This window comes from Lacerta agilis, chromosome 9 (genome assembly GCF_009819535.1).
Source record: "Lacerta agilis isolate rLacAgi1 chromosome 9, rLacAgi1.pri, whole genome shotgun sequence".
In the NCBI taxonomy this organism is placed as follows: domain Eukaryota; kingdom Metazoa; phylum Chordata; class Lepidosauria; order Squamata; family Lacertidae; genus Lacerta; species Lacerta agilis.
In genome coordinates this window covers 68,699,482-68,727,374 of record NC_046320.1, presented here as the reverse complement: position 1 = coordinate 68,727,374, position 27,893 = coordinate 68,699,482, and the positions used below count along the sequence as shown (strand labels likewise).

The 27,893-nt window shown below is 46.8% G+C and overlaps 1 protein-coding gene across 1 annotated transcript in view; it reads left to right on the top strand.

Moving 5' to 3' along the window:
* The first annotated feature begins 230 nt into the window (after nucleotides 1-230).
* DDRGK1 (DDRGK domain containing 1) overlaps nucleotides 231-27,893 on the top strand; it is a 39,418-nt gene continuing 11,755 nt past the window's right edge. Inside the window, exons 1-5 of the mRNA XM_033161018.1 lie at nucleotides 231-356; nucleotides 7,178-7,339; nucleotides 14,280-14,386; nucleotides 16,529-16,630; nucleotides 27,597-27,719. Coding sequence (XP_033016909.1) covers nucleotides 269-356; nucleotides 7,178-7,339; nucleotides 14,280-14,386; nucleotides 16,529-16,630; nucleotides 27,597-27,719 — 582 coding nt within the window. The 5' untranslated portion in view covers nucleotides 231-268. The remainder of the gene's footprint in view (nucleotides 357-7,177; nucleotides 7,340-14,279; nucleotides 14,387-16,528; nucleotides 16,631-27,596; nucleotides 27,720-27,893) is intronic.

Genomic DNA, 27,893 nt, shown 5'->3' with positions numbered 1-27,893 from the left:
CAGCCATAACAACTGCCGGGCGGGGTCCTCTCCGGTTGCTAGGCTACGCCGCGGGAGAACGCCCCTTAGCGCTTCAGCTTCCTCACCCCGGACGCTTCGTCGGCGGTTGGCTCTGGAACCGCCCCTCTCTCCGAACAGTGGGCGTGGTTTGCTTTCCCTTGCCGCGCCGAACACCTCTCCTCTCCCAGGCTCGCTCTGGATTGGCCGGGCTCCCCTGGCCGTCGGAGGGAGGGGCGGGGCCAAAAGGGGCGGAGTTTGCGAGGCGAAGATGGACCCGGTGCTTTACGTCTTGGCGGCGGCGCTGCTGGCGGCGCTTCTCGTCTTCGTCAGCCGCGTCAGGGGACAGGCGCGCGCGGGTAGGACGGGGGGGGGGAGCGAGTTCTCTACGTGGTTCGTAAGGGGGGGCGCGGAATCTCCCACCTGCTTGGAAAGCCGGGGGGGGAGGTTGTGGGAAAGAGAAGCCTATAGGGGGGTCCTAATAAGCATAATAGTTCATTATATTATATTACGATGTTATGTAATAATATAGTATAAAATAATATATATAATATTATATTTGACAACATCTTTAAGAGCTTTGTCCCCTTGGGGTGGGTGTCTAAATAAGACTGCCTCTGAGCATGTGCCGAGTGCCTCTTCCTTTCCTCCAAACCTCATGACTGATACCCATTCCCCAGCCCCAGAGGCTGCTTTTCGCTTTCTGGTGCAACCCAGTCAGATGGGTGGCTGCTTATTATAATTATTATTATCAGTGCTTTTTTCTTTTTTTAAAAAAGGGGTTATTTTCATTTTCCTACTCATATTGAAATACAGCCGCTCAGTGAGGCCAAACTTAGATTCGCAAAATGTGTGGTGGAGTCTCCTTCTTTGGAGGTCTTTAAGTGGAGGCTTGACAGCCATCTGTCAGGAATGCTTTGGTGGTGTTTCCTGCTTGGCAGGGGGTTGGACTGGATGGCCCTTGTGGTCTCTTCCAACTCTAGGATTCTATTATTCTATGTGCACCCCTGCGTCCCCCCCAGGAAGAAAAAGCACTGATTATTATTACTATTACTATTGATTCGGCTTCCAAATGCTGTGTGCTGTATCAATGAGTTTTGTCCTGCATTTCAGGTCTCCTTCTTCCAAGTTAGGGCCATCCTGTTAGGATGCAACAGATTGTAATGGATTGCTTTGAAGTCACTTCAGCACCAGATTAAAAAAAAAAAAAAAGTTGTGCACCACTCGCCCCCCCCCCTGCATTTTGCCAGAACAAAGGTGGCAACCCTACACGCAGAGTGCCTCACACAAGATGGAATCGGCCCGTTACATTATTGGTAAAGGTAAAGGGACACCTGACCATTAGGTCCAGTCGTGTCCGACTCTGAGGTTGCAGCGCTCATCTCACTTTACTGGCCGAGGGAGCCGGCGTACAGCTTCCGGGTCATGTGGCCAGCATGACAAAGCCGCTTCTGGGGAACCAGAGCAGCGCACGGAAATGCCGTTTACCGTCCCGCTGGAGCGGTACCTATTTATCTACTTGCACTTTTGACGTGCTTTCGAACTGCTAGGTGGGCAGGAGTAGGGACCGAGCAACGGGAACTCACCCCATCGTGGGGATTCGAACCGCCAACCTTCTGATCGGCAAGCCTTAGGCTCTGTGGTTTAACCCACAACACCACCCACGTCCCTACATTATTATTATTATTATTATTATTATTATTATTTATTAAATTAGTATACCAACCATCATCCGAAGATCTCGGTGTGCTTCACAGTTTAAAATTACAAGATAAAAACAAAATCTGCCTAGTAGTCTGATACCTTACAGCAGTAGATGATGTGGTGTCTGCCCAATGTCAGACTGGAGCTCCTGCCATCCCTAGTTGCTAGCCAGGAGCCACTGGGCTTTTGGAGTCTGGTAACATCTGGAGAGTGTCACATTGGCAACAGAATCTGGATAATGAGCAGGAGTTGTCCCTGGACTTAGCTGGAGAAGCCTGGCTTCTTTGGATAAAGCATTTACTCTACCACTGACCCACAGTCCCATTTTTCTGGCTGACCTAGGTAAGCTTTGCCAGAATCTGTTTTATGCATACCCTGTGTCTCTTGCCCCCTGGAAAGAGCGCCTCTAACCATGTGCAGAGTGCCTTTCCTTCATTGCTACCCTGGAGGTCATTTCAGCACCACATGTCTGAGGAGGCACAAACAAATGAGATGGGGAAACTTTTCCTGGCCCCAGGCTTCTGATTGTCGATATTAAGCATTTAAGGAGTGATTCCTTGGCACGTGCAACCATTTTAATCCAGATCAGTGCAAAATGGCGGCTGCGGCTGCCACCCCAATTTTTGCTTGTGCTTGCGTGTATTACAGTGCCCCCATCGTAGCTTATAAGCATGCAGTGGATATAATCACAGCTGCACGTCTTAACTGTGCTTAAGCTGTGCTGGCAGTGCTCACCAGGAATTAAAAAATAACCACCCTTATTAGATCCACACATGCATGCACTTTGGGTTCTGCTGCATTTGAGAGCGCATCCATCAGGTGTTTAGAGCATCTGCCCCTGTTGCCCCGAGATTGCACCCTGAACCATCAAGAGGTGACCATACCAGGCACCCGGTATTTGAACTCTGTGCCCCCCGTATAGATTGGGGGGGGGGGCACACAGAAGCCAGAAGAGACTTCTGGTCCTTTCTGCGGGAGTTAATATACATCTGACATCCCTTCTGCGTGGCACTTCACGGCACATCATTAATGACGTCTCAGCCATCCACGTCAGCAGACCTGACATTTTGCAAGCCGAGGAGGGCTGAGTTGGGTATTTGAATCTGAGGTGTTGCAGGATGTGGTGAAGCAGGGGGGGGGGGGAGATAACTTCACAATTGCACAACTCTTGTGTGTCTTGGACACTTCTGCTTTACACTTGTGGGTTATGTTGCAAACTTCAAGCCTAGTGTAAAAGAGGCGACACGTAGACCGATGAATGATGGGCACAATTATGTCTTTATAATTTGGAGCAAAATAATAATAGCTGTGCAGAATGAGTAACTAAATACATCCGGTGAGACAGTGTTCCGGATAAATACACTCTTTTGACATGGTCTTCTTCAGTATATCACTTAATGTACATACATCTTCTCTGGAGCAGTGTTCATACGGATATGAAGTGTCTCACCGGATGTATTTAGTTACTCAGATTGTACAGCCATTATTATTTCGCTGCAAATTATAAAGACACAATTGTGCCCATCCTTCACCGGTCTACGTGTTGCCTCTTTTACACTAGGCATATAACTCTGGGGCAGGGGATAGAGCACAGAGCATTTGATCTGGGTGCAGAAAACTCAATCCCTGGCATCTCCTGGTCGGTTCGGGGTCGTCCCTTGCCTGCAGCTGCCAATCAGTGTAGGCAGTACTAACCTAAATGTGCCAATTGGCTCAAGGCAGCTTCCTGTGTTCCTGTGCCCCCTCCCGTTAACAAAGAGACCCTCCCATTGGAAACAAAAATAAGATAAGATATATATATATATCAAGCCACACAAAGTTCTTTATTTGGTTCAGCACTGAGGCCGAGAAAGAGTTCTGTGAAATTCATAAGCTAGCTTGCTGCTTTGTAGTTTTAGTTGGTCCTGTTTGTTTGTTTGTTTGTTTACAATCTGCCATTATTATTATTATTAAAATTTGTCTTCCTCCCTTCATCCATAGATGTCAGGGCAGTTCCTAATGGGGTGTTATAAACAAAATTCATGATAAGGTTCCTGTTATGATCCCCCCCCCCCAGTAGCCAAAACTACTGCATGCATTTGTGTCTGCTTCAGCCAAAGTTTTTCTGCACTGACAAAACAAAATTAAAAATTAAAAAAATGTCGAAACAAAATTTAAAAAATCCTTCCAGTAGCACCTTAGAGACCAACTAAGTTTGTTCTTTGTATGAGCTTTCGTGTGCATGCACACTTCTTCAGAAGTATGCATGCACACGAAAGCTCATACTGTACCAAGAACAAACTTAGTTGGCTGCTACTGGAAGGAATTTTTATTTTGTTTTGACTATGGCAGACCAACACGGCTACCTACCTTTTTCTGCACTGGACAAAGTACAAAACTTAGCTGTACAGGAGAGAGAATCCTAGAGCTCAGGTGAGATTACTTTATGTCACCTAATGATGGGACTTTGTCTAAATTTCATCTCCCATTTTGCAATAAAAAAAAATTCTGTTAGTTAGTGGTGGAGTCAGATTCAAGTTTTATTTATTTTTTTCAAAGGGGTTGCGGCCATTGCTTCTTGGTCCCAGCATGCCTTGCTGCAACCTTTCAGGGCACAAGCTAACTTTTATCACTCTGCAGAATTGTTTCCTGACTCGCCATCTTTACACTGTTTACATAGTGCAGGCGGGTCTTACTGCGATGTGTCTTGGCAGTAGCATCTTCCCTCTCCCCTTTTTGATTTAACATCAAGGCTGCAGGAGAGTTCAGTAAAACTCAAAAGCCAGTTCACTTGTGATGGGGGTGGGGGCAGCGGCAAGCCAACAAACTTGCTATGATGCTGCTCTTATTTGGATATTTCCATGAAGCACATGCAAAATAAAATGTAAAAAAACCATGTGGTCCTTTTATCCACATCCTGGCAGTGTGTATCTGTGAAGCACTATTTTCTTAAATAAATAATTTTGTAGTTTTGTGCGAGCAATGGAAGTGCACTCTTGCGCTACCATTTTCATTCCATTTTAATATCCGATTCTAGCAGTAGTTTTTTTTTTTTTTTTACTATCAGTCCATTTATAGTGTGCCCAGCGGCCAACAAAGCTGAATATTAACTGAACAACAAATTGTAAAACATCAGAAATAATAGGTAATAAAATTATGATTTATTTTTTTTACACGCGTCTAGGTAATAAAATTGTGATTTATTTTTTTTACAGACAACTAAAATGAATGTACAGCAACTGTACTCCTAATTACAGGGTGGTTTACAATATAAAAACACATACCATAGTAACAAACAAACAAACAAAACACCCCCACCCACACATTTTAAAAGACCATAGGTTGTTTAATCAGCCAGAGGCCTGAGAGAAGAGGAATGCTTTTGCCAGGCACCGGAAGATCTGTAGTTGAAGGTATAAAGCAAGTATTCCAGAAACAGGGAGCCACTGCAATTAGATGAACTTTAGATGTTGAATTTAAGTGCAGGCATAACAGGCTGAATTTAGAATTACAGCTGAAGTGCCTAATATTTATGTATATACTAATTCTAACCCCAGAGTCCAGTTAGCTGTAGAAACCATTACTTTACTCAGATGAACTTTTGTGTGGCTGATCATTCAGGGCACAAGGAGAAAAGCATTTTCCTTGTATCTGAAGAAGTGTGCCTGTACACGAAAGCTCATACCAAGAACAAACTTAGTTGGTCTCTAAGGTGCTACTGGAAAGAATCTTTTATTATTGGTATTTTGTTTCGACATTTTCCAGTTCCTCAGACCCACGCAGTCATTGATGTACTGCAACAGGAATTCCTGTCGCACGTTTTGAAATAAGCAAAGTAATGCATGCTGCTGCCTAAAAGAGGCCCCCTCCTCTCCCCTTAAGAACCTTAATTCATTAGTCTAAAAAAAAAAAAAACCACCTGATTGCAGCACTCCTTTATTGGTACTCCTCACAAGAGATGAGGCAGGCAAGACCCACGGCCGGTTCAAAGTGTCTTGCACATTTTATCCCAGTAAGTAGAGGCATGATTCATCGTGCTGCTTCCATCAGTGCAAGGACTTTTGGCTGCAGGCCAGAACTGCCCCCCCCTCTTTTCTCCCTGTGTTCCCCCAAAATCTGTTTTGGGGGCTTCCCCAACAGATTCTGAGAAAGTGCAGAGTGCAGGGAGAAGCTTGGGGGCGGGGGGAGTCCCGCTGCATTAATGGAAGTCCTTGCACTCACGGAAAAAAACACACAAAATACCACCCTAGGTCTGAAAGCACTGTTGCAATTTGCTCCTTGGGATATGCTGAGTTTCTCCTATAGCATAAAACTCTGAGAAACCTCAGGGCGTATTTCAAAATCCCCAGCTTAATTTGAAGCCAGTACCAAATACTTAACATTTCAGCTCTGCCGTTGGTTTTCGTGTCTGTAGAGTTGCAGCTAGCAGGGGAAATCAGGTTTTCAGATGCATCGCCTTCTCGATCCCTGCTGAGCAATACTTTCTGGGGCATTTGGGTTGCAATCCTATACAGCAGAAGAGATGAACCTGTTTAACCCCCCCCCCCCCCGTGAGGTTGTTGGACTCCCAGTTCCCATCAGCCCCAGCCAGCAAGGCTGATAATAATAATAATAATAATAATAATAATAATAATAATAATAATAATAATAATAATAATAATAATAATTTATTTGTACCCCGCCCATCTGGCTGGGTCTCCCCAGCCACTCTGGGCGGCTTCCACCAAACATTAAAATACATTTAAAATACCACAGTTTTAAAACTTCCCTAAACAGGGCTGCCTTCAGGAATTTTCTGAATGTCAGGTAGTTGTTTATTCCCTTGACTTCTAATGGGAGGGCGTTCCACAGGGCGGGCGCCACTACCGAGAAGGCCCTCTGCCTGGTTCCCTGTAGTTTTGCTTCTCGCAGTGAGGGAACCGACAGAAGGCCCTCGGCGCTGGATCTCAGTGTCCGGGCTGAATGATGGGGCTGGAGACGCTCCTTCAGGTATACAGGACCGAGGCCGTTTAGGGCTTTAAAGTTCAGCACCAACACTTTGAATTGTGCTCAGAAACATACTGGGAGCCAATGTAGATCTCTCAGGACCGGTGTTATGTGGTCCCGGCGGCCCCTCCCAGTCACCAGTCTAGCTGCCGCATTCTGGATTAATTGCAGTTTCCGGGTCACCTTCAAAGGTAGCCCCACATAGAGCGCATAGCCTTGATGACGTTGGGTGCAGTCGTTCTGCAACATCTGGCCACAGGATCCCCCACCCCTGCTACTCACACAGTCGCCTGAACTCAATGGGACTTGCTTCTAAGTAGACATGCATAGGATTGAGCCGTGTGCCCTGTGGGTGGTGCCATTGAGCCATGAGTTCAGTACACATTTGACTCCATGCTTTTCAGAAGCATTTTGCACATAAATTCCTTAGTAATGGTACCGAAGCAAAAGACTCGGTTCTGAATAAGCTAGCTATGGTTGAGACACAATCAAAGATGTCCCCTTTCTCTAGGTGATGAGGAGGAGCAGCAGAATGTGGCCGCCGTTGTTGCAGCTGGCAGGCCTCAACCCTACACCAGCGAGCGGGGAGAGGGGATGCCCCGACGTCGGAGGAACCTGGGCAACAGGGTGCTGGTGCAGAGACGCTCGCAGCAGGCAGAGGATGCGGCAGAAGGTAACCGATGGCAAGCAGCTTCTCCTTGTCGGATTAGTTTTTGGCTATTCAAGGAGCGTTGAATCAGGCCAATGGCATCCCATCTCCATCTACAGTGGTCAACTAGGACCCATGTGCTTGCTTCACAAATGTCTGTTTATTTATAGCTTTAAATGTAAAGGGAGGACCCCTGACCATTAGGTCCAGTCGTGTCCGACTCTTCAGTTGCGGCACTCATCTCGCGTTACTGGCCGAGGGAGCCGGCGTACAGCTTCCGGGTCATGTGGCCAGCATGACTAAGCCGCTTCTGGCGAACCAGAGCAGCGCACGGAAACGCCGTTTACCTTCCCGCTGGAGCGGTACCTATTTATCTACTTGCACTTTGACGTGCTTTCGAACTGCTAGGTGGGCAGGAGCAGGGACCGAGCAACAGGAGCTCACCCTATCTTGGGGATTCGAATTGCCAACCTTCTGATCAGCAAGCCCTAGGCTCTGTGGTTTAACCCACAGCGCCACCCGCATCCCATATTTATAGCATTAACACCCCACTTTTTGAGCATCCGAGACAATGCACCACTGCAGTTAAAAAACACTAGAAGTGCAGTGATCCAGTTTGGATGCTAAGTCAAACTGTGACCAAGTGCGAACAAGCAAATTTCAGGGTACTCAGTAGAAATTGCAGCCGCTTTGCTCTTCCCCTTCTGTTGCCATGCTGCTGAGAGTAAAGCCATGGTTTGGCTTAGCATGAACATCCAAATGCAGGCTTGCGGTTTGCTTGGAGCAAGGCAAGCCATGCACCCAAGTTTGGACATAACACTAAGCCCAAACCCTGGCTCAGCTCTGGGTAGCGTGGCAGCGGCTGCAATTTCCACCCTTGCGTCTCCGCATGCTTGGCTGTTCACACTAAACCATGGATTGGTTCAACATTACGTGCTCACTATTTTACTATGCCAGTAAAATTGCAAACGGCACTAAATCTGGAAAACATAAGCAGCTGAGCCAGCTGACAAATAGCAGTATTCTAGGAATATCACCTCCAGATTCATGATAGATCATCTAAAAACAGGCAGTTTTCAGATAACTTTCAGATAGCACTGGTGCCATTTTCTGGTTTGGCCACAACTGTGCAGGCTAAGAAACTAAGAAACTAAGATCATGGCCACTGGTCCCATCACCTCCTGGCAAATAGAAGGGGAAGAAATGGAGGCAGTGAGAGATTTCACTTTCTTGGGTTCCATGATCACTGCAGATGGTGACAGCAGTCACGAAATTAGAAGACGCCTGCTTCTTGGGAGAAAAGCAATGACAAACCTAGACAGCATCTTAAAAAGCAAAGACATCACCTTGCCAACAAAGGTCCGTATAGTTAAAGCTATGGTTTTCCCAGTAGTAATGTACGGAAGTGAGAGCTGGACCATCAAGAAGGCTGATCGCCGAAGAATTGATGCTTTTGAATTATGGTGCTGGAGGAGACTCTTGAGAGTCCCATGGACTGCAAGAAGATCAAACCTATCCATTCTCAAAGAAATCAGCCCTGAGTGCTCACTAGAAGGACAGATCCTGAAGTTGAGGCTCCAGTACTTTGGCCACCTCATGAGAAGAGAAGACTCCCTAGAAAAGACCCTGATGTTGGGAAAGATGGAGGGCACAAGGAGAAGGGGACGACAGAGGATGAGATGGTTGGACAGTGTTCTCGAAGCTACTAACATGAGTTTGGCCAAACTGCGGGAGGCAGTGAAGGATAGGCGTGCCTGGCGTGCTCTGGTCCATGGGGTCACGAAGAGTCGGACACGACTGAACGACTGAACAACAACAAGTGCAGGCTATAATCTATGCCGGAGTTTGTGTGGGAGATAGGAAATGGGTGGGGAATCTCAGTCCTGGGGAGCCAAATACAACATTCCCTATCTCTGTGTTTAGCTCTTGCAGTTCTCTCCAGGCCACATGCCTCAGCCACACCCTCTTCCCCAGGCCACGCCCCCTCACCTGCTTTGCCTCACATCCTCCTCGAGTGTTTTTGCCTGGCTGGAAAGTGCCCTTGAGTCCTGGCCATGCTTCTTGTTTCTCTGGGTGGAAGATAGAGAGGGTGCATGGGTAAATGTGTTCAAAATAGCCTACTGTAGAAAGGTACATTTTACATTCCTTTCCCCACCCTGCCATGCGGCCCCCAGAATGTTCCTCCAATGGAATTGCGGCCCTGGGGCTGGAAAAAAAGATTTCCCTGCTCCAGAGATGGGAGATGGTTGTTGTTGTTTAGTCGTTTAATCGTGTCCCGGCTCTTCGTGACCCCATGGACCAGAGCATGCCAGGCACTCCTGTCTTCCACTGCCTCCCACGGTTTGGCCAAACTCATGCTAGTCGCTTCGAGAACACTGTCCAACCATCTCATCCTCTGTCATCCCCTTCTCCTTGTGCCCTCCATCTTTCCCAACACCAGGGTGTTTCCCAGGGAGTCTTCTCATGAGGTGGCCAAAGTCTTGGAGCCTCAGCTTCAGGATCTGTCCTTCCAGTGAGCACTCAGGGCTGATTTCCTTCAGAATGGATGAGTTTGATCTTCTTGCAGTCCGTGGGACTCTCAAGAGTCTCCTCCAGCACCATAATCCAAAAGCATCAATTCTTCGGCGATCAGACTTCCTTATGGTCCAGCTCTCACTTCCATACATTACTACTGGGAAAACCATAGCTTTAAGATGGTGGCACCCAGCATATACATAGAGTTGGTGAGAGAAGTGCCATGGGGAGGGAGCCGTGTGTTAAGGTAGATCAGGAGCCATAGGTTATGTTGATAACTCCACACTGAGAAGTCCACCCAGTTTGCCTCGCAACAATTCCATTGGTGGGAACTTGCACAACCGCTAGAATGGAAGGTGCTTTGTTTGCTGTGAAATTGGTAGCACATAAAAAAGCCTGCGAGCCCCGGCTGCCTTCCCTCTTTGAAAGGGGACTGTGCTTTTTCCACTTTGAAAGTGGCAGAGCCTCGTCTTTGATCTGCACGAACCGTGTGCCTGCTGAATTCACGATTGCGTTTTAGCGGCGCACAGATGGCAAATTGACAGCTCTGAACTTTTCAACTTGGGGTGGATCTCTTTGAAGTGTGAAGGCATTTCAAAAAGAATGAAATAAGAAAAAAGTGCTTTTGATGTTTTCAGGCCAGGCTGCTTATAATTTCTGTCAAATTACCAAACCCATTGAAGTAATCTCGGAGGCACGGCGCTGCTTGTGTTGAATCTTTCAGTTCAGTTCAGTGAAGGAGCTCACTATCGGGGATTGAGTCGATGCTGCATTAGGCTTGAGTCACTTGTCCACTGACCAGGGCAATGCCATAAGTTGGCTCCCTGCTTTTTGACCGTGGCTGCTTGATACTGTCAGATACGTCGCAAAGTAAAAAAAATATTTTGACCTAGTTCATAAGGAACAGTTGTTTAGGGAAGTTTTTAATGTTTGAAGTTTGATTCTGTCTTTAGTGTTCTGTTGGGAGCCGCCCAGAGTGGCTGAGGAAACCCAGCCAGATGGGAGGGGTATAAATAAAATAATAATAATAATAATAATAATAATAATAATAATAATAATAATAATAATAATGCATGTATGGGAAACCTGTGTCTCTCCTGATATTTTTGGAGTGCAGTTTCCATCATCCTTGGTCATTGACCATGCCTGCTGGGCCTGATGGGAGTTTGAATCCACAAAATCTGAAAGTTCACATTCCCACCTGCAATTCCGTGCTACATAAATTAGCTCTGGGCTTGTACACTCCTCCCTTGCAGTTGCAACAAGGAGACTGGAAGCTTCACACACACACACACACACCCCGGTCACTTGACAGCAGCTTGTCAAACTTTGAACCTTGCTTAAACCATGGTTTGCAGCTGGATAAACCATGGTTAAAACTAACTTCAGATCCTGGTTCAGATGTAGCAAACTTTGGTTAGCTGAAAATGGAAGCAGGTGCTTCCTTTTTTTTTTATAAAGAATTTATTGGTATTTTGACAGATAACAAAAAAAACAAATACTACAAACATACATATAAACTACAATTCAAAATACGAAATACAAACAAAACAAAAAAGAAAACAGATACATTACCTGACAATCCAGCTACAATAAAAACATCAACTTAACTGTCTTAAACTTATTTCTGAACTTAATTAATGGACTTCCTCACCTCCTCTCTTCTGCGTTTTTATTTCTAATCTTCTTTCAGTAACTTTGTAACATTGTAAAATCTTGTTTAACACACATAAACTAAATCTTACATCCATACCTCAATTTTTAACCTATTCTAACAAACTATATAGCATATTACCTAAACAACCTCTTATATCCTCTCTTTATTTAACCTCTAATGCTGAAGCCGATATATCCTCTGATTCCAGCACATCTATTATTATTAAATCTTATCTTAACCAAAATCAATATAACTCTTCTATTACATACACATCTTTTCCCCTCTGGTTTCAGAAATCCGTGGTCAGCCTTTTTAAATCCATTCCCTTTACACTTTCCTTCTTTACCCCACCCCTCTTCTATCCATTTCTAATCTTCCTTTTTCCCTTCCCTTCCCCCACTGTTCCATCCTCCTCCTCGCAGCAAGAGTCAGGATCACAGTTGGATGAACCCTTCATTCAGGAAGAAATACACACACACACACACGCACACACACACACACATATTTCCCTAGTGTCAGCAGCTTGTCAAACTTTGAACCTTGCGTAAACCATGGTTTGCAGCTGGATAAACCATAGCTTAACTTCAGATATCCTGGTTCGGATGTAGCAAACATTGGTTAGTTGAAAATGGAAGCAGGCGCTTCCATCCTCCTCGTCGCAGCTGTTCTGTGGGAGGTGAGGAGAGGACAGAGGAGGCTTGTGGGTGTTAAACCACAGTTTAGTGTTACACCAAGATCTCATTTGGGAGTAAGTGGCAGCCTAACTTTTGGATTGTGTTGTGGGGTCATCTGATGAGAGTGGCAACAGTAAGAGTGAGAGTCCCTCGCACACGGACCCTGCAGGAGTTAGGATCACACTTGAATGCACCCTTCATTCAGGAGCAAACACACACACACACACCCCAACACATACCCCAACACACACACAGTTAAAGCCACACATTGCCTTAGGGTCTCCTTTGGCCTTGAGACTCCTTCGGGTAGTGATAAAGTGGGATATCAAATCCAAACTCTTCTTCTTCTTGTGTTGCAATGGCCAGAATCTCTGAACAGAAACAAGAACACAGAACCAGGCTCATTGCACGCACGTAGTCGTCGCAACAGGGCAGGTTTCCCATAGTGATGCAAGCATATTTCAGAACTGTGGGTTCAGAATATGAACCCCTCTAGTTTGGGAAGCCGCAACCTGGTTACGAACCAGGTGCAGACTCCCCCCAATGCAGCCAGCCTTCTTTTCCAGGCCTCCCACTCCACAAGCCAGCTCACAACTGATAAGGAGTAGAGTGATATCAGCTAAGCCTTGCTTCCCTCTTCCCAATTCCCAAGTATGTTTAAGAGTTATCGTTTCTTGGAGTCCTGAATCTTTGCCTCCTGATTCAGGTCATTCTCTCTTTCCATCATCTGATTAGGGTTGGGTGATACATCAGTATCCCAAACCGGTTTGAAGTCCATATTGTGATATGGGTTTCATAATTTCTGACCCTGCAATATATCGCTAATCATGATGTATGTGTTTGCACTATGCAGAAATAATAATAATAATAATAATAATAATAATAATAATAATAATAATAATAATAATAATAATTTATTTGTACCCCGCCCATCTGGCTGAGCTTCCCCAGCCACTCTGGGCAGCTCCCAAACGAATGTTAAAACAATACAGCGTTAGATATTAAAAACGTCCCTAAACAGGGCTGCCTTCAGATGTCTCTTAAAAATAGGATAGCTGCTTATTTCTTTAGAAATTCTTTCCAGTAGCACCTTAGAGACCAACTGAGTTTGTTCTTGGTATGAGCTTTCGTGTGCATGCACACTTCTTCAGATTGCATGCACACGAAAGCTCATACCAAGAACAAACTCAGTTGGTCTCTTAAGGTGCTACTGGAAAGAATTTCTATTTTGTTTCGACTATGGCAGACCAACACGGCTACCCACCTGTAACTGCTTATTTCTTTGACATCTGATGGAAGCGTGTTCCACAGGGCGGGCGCCACTACCGAAAAGGCCCTCTGTCTGGTTCCCTGTAACCTCACCTCTCGCAATGAGGGAATCGCCAGAAGGCCCTCGGCGCTGGATCTCAGTGTCCGGGCTGAACGATGGGGGTGGAGACGCTCCTTCAGATATACGGGGACCGAGGCCGTTTAGGGCTTGAAAGGTCAACACTTTGAATTGTGCTCGGAAACGTACTGGGAGCCAATGTAGGTCTCTCAGGACCGGTGTTACGTGGTCCCGGCGGCCACTCCCAGTCACCAGTCTGGCTGCCGCATTCTGGATTAGTTGTAGTTTCCGGGTCACCTTCAAAGGTAGCCCCACGTTGAGCGCATTGCAGTAATCCAAGCCAGCCAAGGCCTCTGCATAGCTCCATCCTTATTTCAGACATCATGCCATATTGGTATTGTTTGCAATTGTTTAGCTGGTGATATATCATGATGTCAAAAACCTGGTATCGCCCAGCCCTAACGCCAATATTTTTTGTGCTAAGATAGATTCCCCTCCAACTGACTCAAAAGGTTCTCTCAGGAGCCGGCAATAAATATTCAGCGAAACAGATGAACAATTTATAACTATCCTATATAAATAGCCTAAAGTCAGAATCCTTTGCACACGAGTAGCATCACATCCCAGCCCCCAGGAAAGACTTAAGAAGTTTCCTGAAAGACAGGTGGAAGCCAGCCAAGGTTGGCCCCCTGTTGTGCGATCCCTTTGATAATGGGCTCTCTCTCTCTCTCTCTCTCTCTCTCTCGTTGCTTTTTCTTTTTCTCTTCTTAATCATTTAATATCCTTATGCAGAGGAGAACGATGGGGCCGAAGCAACTGAATCTCAGTTTTCTGGGAAGGTTGGAGCAAAGAAACAGCGGAAGCTAGAGGAGAAACAAGCCAGGAAGGCTCAGCGGGAGGTGAGTGTTCTCCAAAGTTTGCAACGCAGGGATAAGGAACTTCAGGCTTGCAGGCCAAACGCAGCCAACAAGGCGTACACCTCGCAAGCCTTTATTTGCACCCCAACCCTTTTTGCCTGGCTGGAATGTGATACTTGTCAGGATGGGGGATAGAAAGAGGTTTGTGAGTGTGTTTCATTTCATTTCATTTATTGTTGTTGTTGTTGCTGTTGTTGTTGTTTTGAAATAAATAAATTTTTATTTGATTTTCCAAAATATAAACATACAACACAAAACAGTACAAAATCCAAATATCGAGATTACTCTGAATCTCCTGACTTTCCCCCCATCCCTTCCATGGGTCCTATTGATTCTGTTTTCAACTGCATATCAATACTTCTCCAATTTTTCATCTTCCTAGATTATCTATACATTCTGTTACATTACAAGTGTGTTTTAAATCCTGCTAATGTTTTGATCTGTTTGCAGTGATTTTGTATATACATTATAAACATTTCTCGTTCTTTTATAAATTTCTTGTCTTCTTGATTTCTGAGCTTCCCAGTTAATTTTGCCATTTCGGCATAGTCCCACCAACTTGATTTTGACATTCTTCTCTGGTCAGGGTTGTCTCTTCCTTCCATCTCTGGGCTAGTACCGGTAAATTCTTCTTCTTCTTCTTCTTCTTCTTATTCTTATTCTTATTCTTATTCTTATTATATACTGCCCATCTGATTGGGTTGCCCCAGCCACTCTGGGCGGCTTCCAGCAAAATATGAAAGCACCATAAAACATTAAACATGGAAAACTTCCCCATACAGGGCTGCCTTCAGATGTATTAATTTCTATGTCGCTTTTCACTCAACGCAAGTCACAAAGTGTGCCACAAACAATGAATAACAATAGCCTAATAGGACATCACAGTTCCAACATGTCATCTAGAATTATTAACAAATCCTCAGTAAAACCATTACGGGACACCAGTAAAACAATCACTTTCTCTAAAACGCCATTAACAAGACAACTGAAAAAAAATAAGCTGAAGAGCACAACCACAGCAAAAGTCATATTATAAGACTTGCAAAGCACCACAGCACAACCCATGAAACAGTGTTTGCAACATTAGCAAACTAGCAACCAAAAACGAACAAAGCACTGCTGAATTCACATGCTCTCTCTCCCCACCTCCATGACTCATAGTCTTCCACTCAGTTCATAAAAGACACAGAGACACAATGCCCATGGCAGCAACTCCGTTCTGAAGGCAAGGCGGGTGGGAAGAGCCCTTGTCTGATGGTCAGCACCAAGTCTTATTTCCCCTGGAAATGAAAGGAAATGAGTGTATGCAGAAATTAGCCCATGTTACAAAGGGGAAAAAAAACTGCCTTTGGGCCAGCGACAGTCTTTCAGCCTCTCCTGCCTTGTTCTGAGGATGAAATGGGGAGAAAGAGAGCCATGTGTGCCAACTTTGAGCTCCTTGGAGGAAAGGAGGGATATAAATGCAAAAAATAAAATTAAATAAAGAGTGGGGCAGAGGTGCTTCGCCAAGGGGACGGGGCCACGACTGAGAAGGCCCCGGAGTGGGCCAACACCTAGGCAGCACCCAGAGGTGGCTCCACTAAGAGGGATTTCTGATTACAAGAACTAACTGAGAAGGTTGATATGGGGGGAGATGATCTTTTGGTCAAGGTTGGAGAAGCAAGGGCTGGGCGTAGACCCCCAGACCTTCTCCCCTGGCCCTTCAAAGCCACACACACACACATATATCACAAGCCCTTCTCATCTCACCAAGTGGCTTTGCCTGCCTGGAATGTGTCTCTTGCTGGGATGGAGGCTGGAGGAGGGTGTGTGAGTGTGCCTACAGACTAGCCTTCTGCACAAAGGTCACATTTACATTTGCGGCTCCGCCTCCTTTTGCCTCTGGCCCCGCCCACCGATGGAATGCGGCCCTTGGGAGGTTGCTCAGAAGGGAATCTGGCCCTTGTGCTGAGAAACGCTCCCTCCCCACTCCTGTCTGATGTACTTGGGTCACATGCCCTACGTACGTACGTGTGTGTGTGTGTACGTGGGTTAGGTGGTTGGGTAACAGGTAGATGCACTTAGCCTGCAAACTTGCCAGAGAATCACACTCGCTTTTTTCTCCCCGCTCCCCAATTTCCAAAGGCCGAAGACGCGGAGCGGGAGGAACGGAAGAAGCTCGAGCAGAAGCGAGAGGAGGAGCGGCGCAAAGAGGACGAGCGACTGCGCCTGGAGGAGGAGAAGCAGGTGGGCTCTGCCGCGGGGCGAAAGGATTGGGGTTTGAATTCAGAAATGTCCCATGTGGGGACCTGGTGCAAAGACATCAGATAATAAACCACCAGAGAGGGGGATGCTTGGGACATGCCGGTAGGCCAACAGGAATCTTTCCGGAGAAAAGGAAAAAAATATAAATCTACAATGCATCTTACACAGGGGTTCAGTTCCAAGGATTCCATGTATCGATGGAAATTGCGTAGACCCAAACCCTTGGCTAGCAGGCGAGGGGGTGGGGGAGATAAAAAGTGCCCCTTGCTGCTGACGCAAAGCTTTTAAGCTCTCTGCCTTGCTTGTGGGGTGATCGGTGGGGAGACCTGCTCAGCATGCCGGCTCCTGAAGGTCAGGGATGCTCACACAAGAACTCAGTTGGCCTTGCAAGAGCATCCCAGAGCCGGGAGGCTGAGCCTTTAAGCTTTTTCCCTAGCTTGGATTTAACTTGCGCACTTTCAGCCACCCGGCCTTCCAACTGCACATGGTTGACATTGTGCAAGTCAAATGCGTCCCTAAGATGTGATTGCACTGCGATATGCGCCCTAGTTTTGATTGGTGATGGTCCCCAACTTGGATGGCTTCGAAAGAAGATTGGACAAATCATGATTATGATTGTGATTATTTGCCGCCCTTCATCATAAGATTTCAGGGCAGTTCACAAGGTAAAAGCACAGATAGTTAAAACAGAAACAACAACAAAAATTAGCCCCCCCTCCCACAAACACATTTAAAAGGCTGTAGAATATTAATCAGCCCAAGGTCTGGTTAAAGAGGAACGTTTTCGCCTGGCACCTGAAGATATATAATGATGGCGCCAGGCGAGCCTCCCTGGGGAGAGCATCTCACAAACGGGGAGCCACTGCAGAGAAGGCCCTGTTCTTGTGTTGCCCCCCTCCGGACCTCTCGCGGAGGAGGCATACGAAGGAGGGACTCAGAGGATGAACGCAGAGCCTGGGTCAGATGCTAGCTACTAGTTCCAGTGGCTACGCTCTGCCACCGCTCTGGAGCACCCACTGGTGAGAATCACAAGTGGAAGATGCAGAAGCACGGAGAGTTCTGTTGCACCCGGGTCCTGTTTGTGGGCCTTCCCGCAGGGCTCTGGCTCTCGATCGTAAGACCAAGAGGTTGGACTACACAGGCTCCCTTTGTCCTGGTCCAGGTTCCAGTTGCTTCTTCAAAAACTTGGTGCGCGTACAGCCAGGCCAGCATTTTATAAGTTGGGAGACACTAGAAAAGGGTTGTTGCTGCTGCTGTTGTTCTTTGTACAACGCCTTAGGTTTGTTTTATTTAGGTGTTTGATTGAAAAGCGACACGCAGGCTCACAATCTTAATAGAAATGACGCACAAGATAAAAGGGATCAGGGGGAGAGAGCAAGCGCGCAGGAGAATATTCAGGGCACCGTTTCTTCATCGAGTTATATAAATGCATGCAGTTACAGAGGTTTCGTAATACCCTTCGCATCTGCAACCCTGCAAAAGAAGATCCTTCTTAATCTCAGGTTGCAAATGGGGGCGGGGTGAGGCTGAGAAAGAGTGGGTTGCGTGAAATCGTCTGGCGGGTTTAGGAGCGAGGTGTGATTGTATTGGGCACTTCCTGCTCTCAGCTCAGTCTTCGCCTCTGTGCCGCAGCGGGCCTCTAGCCTAGTCTCACCAGCAAGACACCTTAAATTTCATATGTGGGTGGCTGCACACCCACCCACATATATATTATACAGGCATACCTTGGATCCCAAACACCCTGGAACGTTTTGGCTCCTGAATGACGCAAACCCGGAAGTGATTGTTCCAGTTAGAAAATGTTCTTTTGGAACCCGAACGTCCGACGGGGCTTCCACGGCTTCTGATTGGCTGCAGGAGCTTCCTGCAGCCAATCAGAAGCCGCGATTTGGTTTTCAAACATTTTGGAAGTCGAACGGACTTCCGGAATGGATTGTGTTTGATTTCCAAGGTATGACACATATAGAGAGAGAGAAAACTAGACAATTGCATAGACATTGACTAATGCCAAGCAGCATTGGCATGGGAAATTTGGGCGCTTAAGGCTTGCACAGAGCTGAGAAACACACACACACAGGAGTAAGGCCTCTGGTCTAGTTAGTATTGTCTGCACAGACTGGCAGCAGCTCTCCAGGGTTTCAGGTAAGGGTCTTCCAGCCCCACCTTCAGACGCTGGGGGTTGTACTTAGGACCTTCTGCATGCCTATGGATTCTTTGCCACTGAGCTACAGACCTCCCCCCCCCCTTGTTCTTCACGTCCCGCACGGGCAGGCAGCCTTCCCCTTAGTCTCTCAACCCCCACCCCCAACAAGACAGCAGCTGCAGCACCAGCCATATTTCATGGATTCAGTATATTTTACAGGACAGTATAATGTGTGCGAGAGAGTGCCCTCGGTGCAAGTGTACATGAACACATGGGATCAGGCAGGTGGCTCTCCAAAGCCAGTGGCGGCCGACCTGACACTCGGCAAATGTTGTTGGACTACAACTCCCATCATCCCTGACCTCTGCCCAAGCTGGGGGAGACTGGTGGGAGTTCCTGCTGGCTTCTCGTGCTCTCTAAGCCCAGTACTGTCTGTTGGTGGAGCAGTATAGAAATGATCCAAATAAATAAAGATTGCATCAACCTGGGACATTCTGCGAGCAAGACCAGTTATTTACCACTAAGCTGGTGACTTAACCGATAAGTCAGAAGGGTGCAAATCGCATAAGGAATGGAGAGATAACTCTATCTGTTTGCAACTGGTAATAAGGTGCAGAACACTTTTCACGCGGAAAACCGGTTTGCTTTGCCTGAGTTTCCACAGGAGATCGCAGGAATCTCTTGCTTCAAACTGAGCTTTGCGTTGCCTGTTCTCAGGCTATTTTGTTAACTTCCTCAAAGCGCGGGGGGGGGGGGGGGAAACCCCTGTTACCAAGCAAAACTAAAGCATTTCCAGGTTCTTCTTTCTTTGTTCACGTTTGCAAAAGCCTTTAACGAACAGTTGGCTGTTTGCAATGCAAAATTTAGGTTCCTTGCCGATTCCAAAGCAGAGGAGGGAGGGGCTAGCCAATAGAAGTGCCAAAGGGTAGTTTTGGTTTCCATACATTGGTTGAGCTTGCTAAACCTTTTGAAACTTGTTTCTTGCTTTAAAATAAATAAATAAATCAGGCCAGTGGTGCCCAAACTTCACTCTCCTCTCCCCACCGTAAACCACTTGAAAATAGTCGAAGGTCTTGGCCAACTACTTGATGATTTTCCTGCCTGTTGTAGCAATTTTAATGCCCTGTTTTTAACTGCAAATTTATTGCTTCTTCTTTTATTCCTCTATACTGTATTGTGTTTTATCGTATGGCAATTTGAATTCCATTGAAACATAGTGGTTCTGGGTAAAGGGAAGTATGGTGACTGTGCCGTGCACTCCATTGGGGAGAGGAATTGGGGTCGCCCTATCTGCCTGTCCTCTGGTCTACGACTGCCTCTTACGAACACCAGGTTGGTCTTGAATAAGACCTCCCTTATCCATAATTTGATGGTGGATGAGGAGGCTGCCCTGGTCCGTATTACCGAGACCTGGGTGGGTGAGCAGGGAAGAATTGGTCTCACCCAGCTATGCCCAACTGGGTGCTGTGTCCAGCATCAGAACAGACTTGAAGGTGGTGAATAGGGAGTTTTTGTGATCCATAGAAATCCTCTCTCTCTCTCTCTCTCTCTCTCTCTCTCCAGGATTCCTCTCCACTTCCTGTTGCATTTGGTGTAGGGTAATTGGGACGCAGGTGGCGCTGTGGGTTAAACCACAGAGCTTAGGGCTTGCTGATCAGAAGGTCGGCGGTTCGAATCCCCGCAACAGGGTGAGCTCCCGTTGCTCGGTCCCAGCTCCTCCCAACCTAGCAATTCGAAAGCATGTGAAAGTGCAAGTAGATAAATAGGTACCGCTCCGGCGGGAAGGTAAACGCCGTTTCCGTGCGCTGCTCTGGTTCGCTAGAAGGGGCTTAGTCATGCTGGCCACATGACCTGGAAGCTGTACGCCGGTTCCCTCAGCTAATAAAGTGAGATGAGTGCCAAAACCCCAGAGTTGTCAGTGACTGGACCTAATGGTCAGGGGTCCCTTTACCTTTACCCACACCTTTACCAGTGTGGTGTAGTGGTTAAGAGCGGTAGACTCGTAATCTGGTGAACCGGGTTCGCGTCTCCTCCACTCCTCCACATGCAGCTGCTGGGTGACCTTGGGCTAGTCACACTTCTTTGAAGTCTCTCAGCCCCACTCACCTCACAGAGTGTTTGTTGTGGGGGAGGAAGGGAAAGGAGAATGTTAGCCGCTTTGAGACTCCTTCGGGTAGTGAAAAGCGGGATATCAAATCCAAACTCTACTAATTGGGGCAGATTAGGGATTCTGCTGGTTTTCCGCCTGCCCCTCTGCCCAGCAGTCTCCCTGCCTGAGCTGAGAGAGATGGTGTTGAGGACTCCCAGTGTTGCTTCTGAGGGACTTCAACGTCCATCCTAAAGTGGTGGTCCCAACATGTCATTGGCCTGACTCATGTGGCAGGCCACACTCTGGGTCTCGAGATTACCGTATTTTTCCGTCTATAAGATGCCCCCATGTATAAGACAGTGCCAAAGGGCAGTGCCAAAGAATGCTCCAACTACCGCACAATTGCACTCATTTCACACGCTAGCAAGGTTATGCTTAAAATTCTACAAGGCAGGCTTAAGCAGTATGTGGACCGAGAACTCCCAGAAGTGCAAGCTGGATTTCGAAGGGGCAGAGGAACCAGAGACCAAATTGCAAACATGCGCTGGATTATGGAGAAAGCCAGAGAGTTCCAGAAAAACATCTACTTCTGCTTCATTGATTATGCAAAAGCATTTGACTGTGTCGACCACAGCAAACTATGGCAAGTTCTTAAAGAAATGGGAGTGCCGGATCACCTCATTTGCCTCCTGAGAAATCTGTATGTGGGACAAGAAGCTACAGTTAGAACTGGATATGGAACAACTGATTGGTTCAAAATTGGGAAAGGAGTACGACAAGGCTGTATATTGTCTCCCTGCTTATTTAACTTATATGCAGAATACATCATGCGAAAGGCTGGACTGGATGAATCCCCAACCGGAATTAAGATTGCCGGGAAAAATATCAACAACCTCAGATATCCTGATGATACTACCTTGATGGCAGAAAGTGAGGAAGAATTGAAGAACCTTTTAATGAGGGTGAAAGAAGAGAGCGCAAAATATGGTCTGAAGCTCAACATCAAAAAAACTAAGATCATGGCCACTGGTCCCATCACCTCCTGGCAAATAGAAGGGGAAGAAATGGAGGCAGTGAGAGATTTCACTTTCTTGGGTTCCATGATCACTGCAGATGGTGACAGCAGTCACGAAATCAGAAGACGCCTGCTTCTTGGGAGAAAAGCAATGACAAACCTAGACAGCATCTTAAAAAGCAAAGACATCACCTTGCCGACAAAGGTCCGTATAGTTTAAAGCTATGGTTTTCCCAGTAGTAATGTACGGAAGTGAGAGCTGGACCATAAAGAAGGCTGATCGCCGTAGAATTGATGCTTTTGAATTATGGTGCTGGAGGAGACTCTTGAGAGTCCCGTGGACTGCAAGAAGATCAAACCTATCCATTCTCAAAGAAATCAGCCCTGAGTACTCACTAGAAGGACAGATCCTGAAGTTGAGGCTCCAGTACTTTGGCCACCTCATGAGAAGAGAAGAATCCCTAGAAAAGACCCTGATGTTGGGAAAGATGGAGGGCACAAGGAGAAGGGGACGACAGAGGATGAGATGGTTGGACAGTGTTCTCGAAGCTACTAACATGAGTTTGGCCAAACTGCGAGAGGCAGTGAAGGATAGGCGTGCCTGGCGTACTCTGGTCCATGGGGTCACGAAGAGTCGGACACGACTGAACGACTGAACAACAACATGTATAAGACACCCCCCACCCCACATTTTGGGGGACTCAATTTTAAGAAAATGAGGGGAGATGGCCCAAAGTTATTGAGCTTCTCCCACCCATGCAGCTGCAGGCAGGAAACACTCCCTAGATCGTTTCCCACATGCAGCAGCATCAGGGGAAGTTGCGCTCCCGCCAACCAGCTGGCTGGCGGGCACGCCACTTCTCCTCCCCCATGCCACTATCCGTTTATAGGATGACCCCAGTTTTTGGACATGATTTTTGAGTAAAAAAAACCCTCATCTAATAAACGGGAAAATGCGGTATTCAGAAGATAATCTGAAAGTGGGGTGGGGTGGGGTTTGCATAAATCACTTGTCATGGCTGGATCACTTCCTGATGAGATTTAGGCATTCAGCACCCTTCCCTCCACTGCAAAGGGGGTCGACACACGGAGATGCCCCACCCTGAGAGGTGGGTGGATCCAGTTGACTTACGGACAGCTTGGGCTATTGATATGATCACCCCAAGTGTCCTCTCCTGCTTCATAGGGCCCACTTGGATGGTAAAGGACCCCTGGATGGTTAAGTCCAGTCAAAGGCGACTATGGGGTTGCGGCCCTCATCTCGCTTTCAGGCCAAGGGAGCCGGCATTTGTCCACAGACAGCTTTCCGGGTCATGTGGCCAGCATGACTAAACCACTTCTGGCACAACGGAACACCGTGACGGAAACCAGAGCACACAGAAACGCCATTTACCTTCCCACCAAAGCGGTACCTATTTATCTACTTGCACTGGTGTGCTTTCGAACTGGTAGGTTGGCAGAAGCTGGGACAGAGCAACGGGAGCTCACCCCATTGTGGGGATTCGAACCGCCAACCTTCTGATCGGCCAGCCCAAGAGGCTCAGTGGTTTAGACCACAGCACCACCCGCATCCCATATGCCTTGGCATATACCAGAGCTCAGGGCAATGAAACAAGCCGGGAAACAGCTTGGATACAATTGCAGAAAAACTAGACAAATGCAGTCAGACACTGGGGAATGCTCAATACCATGCCTGTTCCGTGGCAGGGAAGGTAATGGAACAAAGAAATGCCACCTGGCAGAAATTTTCTGGGTGGCATGGGCCCTTTTGTCCACAGTTACCAATGGTGGCTCGCTGTGACTTCTTTGCAAAGCATTTTAGAGATAAAATCACTTGGATCCACCAAGACCTGTAATCTAGTTTGCGGCAGATGAATCTCAAGAGGCATCCAGAGCTCTGCCTAGTTCTGTTGTGTCGATTAAGTTTCAATTAACATGGCTCAAGGGCATGAACAGGAGGGCATGGTTCAGACTGGGCAGCAATCTGTGCCCTCCGCCCTCGTGGCTGATAAAAACTAGCCGGGAGTAATTATTTTGCACTCATTTTCTAGTCTGGACTGTTAGAGATTTCAAAGTGCCTACGTGCAGAAAGTCAGCTTATCATCTGTAGCAATTACCAGTTGGCAGAAAGCCAAGATCTGCTCTCTCTCCAGACCCTTAGCAACGACCTGTGATTGGTCAATGAGTTCCTAAAGAATGAGCTCTGTGTGAGAGCTGGTGTGTTGATTGTTAGTGGCGTACTGAATGTTGAGAGAGAGAGAGACAGAGAGGATATTTTATGTTTTGTTTCTTTTATTTGTAAAGTCTGTACATAGTAACTTATGGATACTAGTTGCTTCAATAAATACTGTATATAGTTATCCAAGTGAGTTGCTGAGTTCCTGCGTTGTGCTGTCCAGTTAATACTCAACGGCCAGAAGCTTCCAGAAAACCTGCGGTTAACTCTGCTGTGTCCAGGACTACGTTATTTCCTGACACTAAATCTTAAGATGGACTTCCGTTATTCTTGCATTTTCTTGGTCAGACTATTAGAGGGGAAGGGGAACACTGATTTTGAGCATTCATGCACACTCTCACGCAGTCTTTTCCACAAGTCTTTTCTGGCATTTGAAAAAAACCAAAGTGTATATTTTTAAATTGCTTTGTTTCCTCTCAAAAGCCCCAGCGGCCCCAATAGATGCTTCCACCCCACAACCGCCCGTTGCTTCAGCATGCAGCAGCCCAGGGAATTTCCCTTTCGCCCGTGGAGTTTTTTTGTTGGAGGAAATGGTTTACCACGGACACCTGATCAGCGAGAGCAAATATCTCACGTTGCAGAGCTTCAGCTCCTTGTGGCATGTGACGTGCTGCCGCCGAAAAGCCTCCCTTGTGTTATACACACTCCCCGGTTTTTTGGGTTTTTTTTTTCATGCAAACCCAATTTTATATCAATAACATTTGAATGCAGCTTATTGGTTTGAAAGGAGAATAAAGGCTCTTAACGAATTGTGCAGGCATTCCCTTGATCTACTGGCCTGGCTCTCCTGTTTTAATTGCCGCCTACTTTTAATTGCAGGGATGGGAAACTCACTGTGGCCCTAAGATAGTGTTAGAAAGCCAACTCGCATCAGCGCCAGCCAGCGTGGCCAATGGATCTCGTCAGGGGTGGTGGGTGTCGGAGTATGGAAGGAACCGCAGGGCCGCAAGTTCTCCATCTTTTCTCTGTTGCAGTGGGATTTACTGCATGTTTTAATTGCGGGTGCCTAAATGTTTGTGTGGGGACGCGGGTGGCGCTGTGGGTTAAACCACGGAGCCTAGGGCTTGCCGGTCAGAAGGTCGGCGATTCGAATCCCCGTGACAGGGTGAGCTCCCGTTGCTCAGTCCCTGCTACTGCCCACCTAGCAGTTTGAAAGCACGTCAAACTGCAAGTAGATAAATAGGTACCACTCCGGCAGGAAGGTAAACGGCGTTTCCGTGCGCTGCTCTGGTTCGCCAGAAGGGGCTTAGTCATGCTGGCCACATGACCCGGAAGCTGTACGCCAGCTCCCTCAGCCAATAAAGTGAGATAAGTGCCAAAACCCCAGAGTTGTCCGCGACTGCACCTAATGGTCAGGGGTCCCTTTACCTTTACTTTTACTAATTGGGGCAGATTAGGGATTCTGCTGGTTTTCCGCCTGCCCCTCTGCCCAGCAGTCTCCCTGCCTGAGCTGAGAGAGATGGTGTTGAGGACTCCCAGTGTTGCTTCTGGGGGACTTCAACGTCCATCCCAAAGTGGTTGTCCCAACATGTCATTGGCCTGACTCATGTGGCAGGCCACACTCTGGGTCTCGAGATTACCGGCCATTAACGCGAGATGAGCGCCGCAACCCCAGAGTCAGACACAACTGGACTTAACGGTCAGGGGTCCCTTTACCTTTACCTTTAAATGTTTGTGTAACTGGTTTTTATAGCTTGCAATCTGTTTAGAAACCTGTTTTGGCATTTAGCAGTATGTAAAATAATTTTCTCATGTTCCCCCACCAAGAGGGCAACCAAGATGATCCAGGGTCTGGAAACCAAGCCTTATGAGGAACGGTTGAGGGAGTTGGGTCTCCTTAGCCTGGAAAAGAGGAGATTGGGAGGAGATATGATGGCCCTCTTCAAATATATCAGGGGCTGTCAAATGGAAGAGGGAACAAGTTTGTTTTCTGCTGCTCTGGAGGGTAGGGCTCGAACCAATGGCTTAAATTACAAGAAAGGAGATTCCGACTAAACATCAGGAATAACTTCCTGGTGGTAAGAGCTGTTTGACAGTGGAAAAGTCTCCCTTGGGAGGTGATGGACTCTCCTTCATGGGAGGCTTTTAAGCTGAGGTTGACTGGCCATCTGTCATGGATGTTTTAGCTGAGATTCCTGCATTGCAGAGGGCTGGACTGTACGTTCCTTGGGATCCCTTCCAACTCTACAATTCTATGATTTTAGAGGTGCCATTGGAACGGAGATTGCATCTTTGTGGATTTCAGAAATTAACTTGCACTCTTGCACCAAATCGTGGTCAAATCTCATAACTTGGGGCAGGGGATTTGATATCTTGGCTTGAGGGGTGGAGACTTCCTCTTCTCTGCGAATGATTAGAGACGGTCTCATGCAAATTGCCAGTGCTGTTTCGTCTATAAGACCGTTGGTTTCCCTTTTGGTCTAAGCCGGCGTATGGTGGTGAGCAGTTCTAGAAACAGAACTTCTCAAGAGGCAGCTTGCTAAAATGAAGAGTTTGAAACAGAGGGTGGTTCTCTGGAACTGTCTCCTTCGCCTGCCTCTCCTCCTGGCGAATTGGAGCACTGTCCCCTTAGCAAGGTAAGCAGGAGTCATGTCGGTGAGAAATCCCATTAAATCAAGTCAGATCCTTGGTCCATCTAGTTTGGACCTGCTCATGCTGACCAGTCGTGGCTCTCCAGGGTTTCAGGGAGGAAGTCTTTCCTAGCACCACCTGCAGATGTTGAGAATTGAACCCGAGACCGTCTGCCACAGCCCTTTCGACTGCATTCCTTTCCTTTTCTGAGCCCTTTCCCTTACCGAGACCGTCACGTTGCTGGAAATCGAAAGCAGGTTTCCTCCGAGTTCTTTAAATATATATATATATATTTTTATATTGAATTTCCAATTTTGTTACAAATTGACTTCAAATTAAATAGCTTCATGTATTGACTTCCCACCCATACCTCCACAGTGTTTTCGTTCACAGCCTTTTCTCCTGTATTATATACCAGACAATCTTCTCTATTACAGAAATCCCTCTTGATGCAGTTAAAGCGAGTTTTGATCTAACACTGGCATTGGCAGTTGGTTGAATTCCCGTTTGTTTGTTTTTTACAGCAATACGTTTGATTCATTATGAATGCTGTTGTTAGTTTGATTAGCCGCTTGCTACAGCCAGGATTTTATAATCTGCATTGTTTTAAATTCTGCTTAATTGGTTTTCGACTGTTATCTTTTACAAGTTTGGGGCTTTCTTGTATTTGGATCTGCGGCGTTTGAATTTGTGCGAGACGCCTCGAGCGTCAGGGTCCGGGGGAAAGGCGAGATATAAAAAAGTATAACACTACTTATATAAAGGATGTCTGCCAAGTGACTGGCCGCCCGTAAGCCGTCCTGAGGTGGGTCCAAATGGCAAGATGCACTTTGCAAAAATACAACAATGCGCCATTAAATAATGCCGTTCTGTCTTCCTCCCCTCGCTTTGCAGGAAGAAGAAAAGAAGAAGGCGAAAGAGGAAGAGGAGAAGCGGGAATATGAGGAATACCTGAAGCTGAAGGAGAGTTTTGTGGTGGAAGAAGAAGGAGAGGATGAAGGCATGACCGAAGAAGAGGTAAGTGGCTGGGCTGGAGTGCGATGACCGGCTTGATGATGATGATGATAATAATAATAATAATAATAATAATAATAATAATAATAATAATTTATTTGTACCCCAGCCACTCTGGGCGGCTTCCAACAAAGATTAAAATACATTAAAATGTCACACATTAAAAACTTCCCTAAA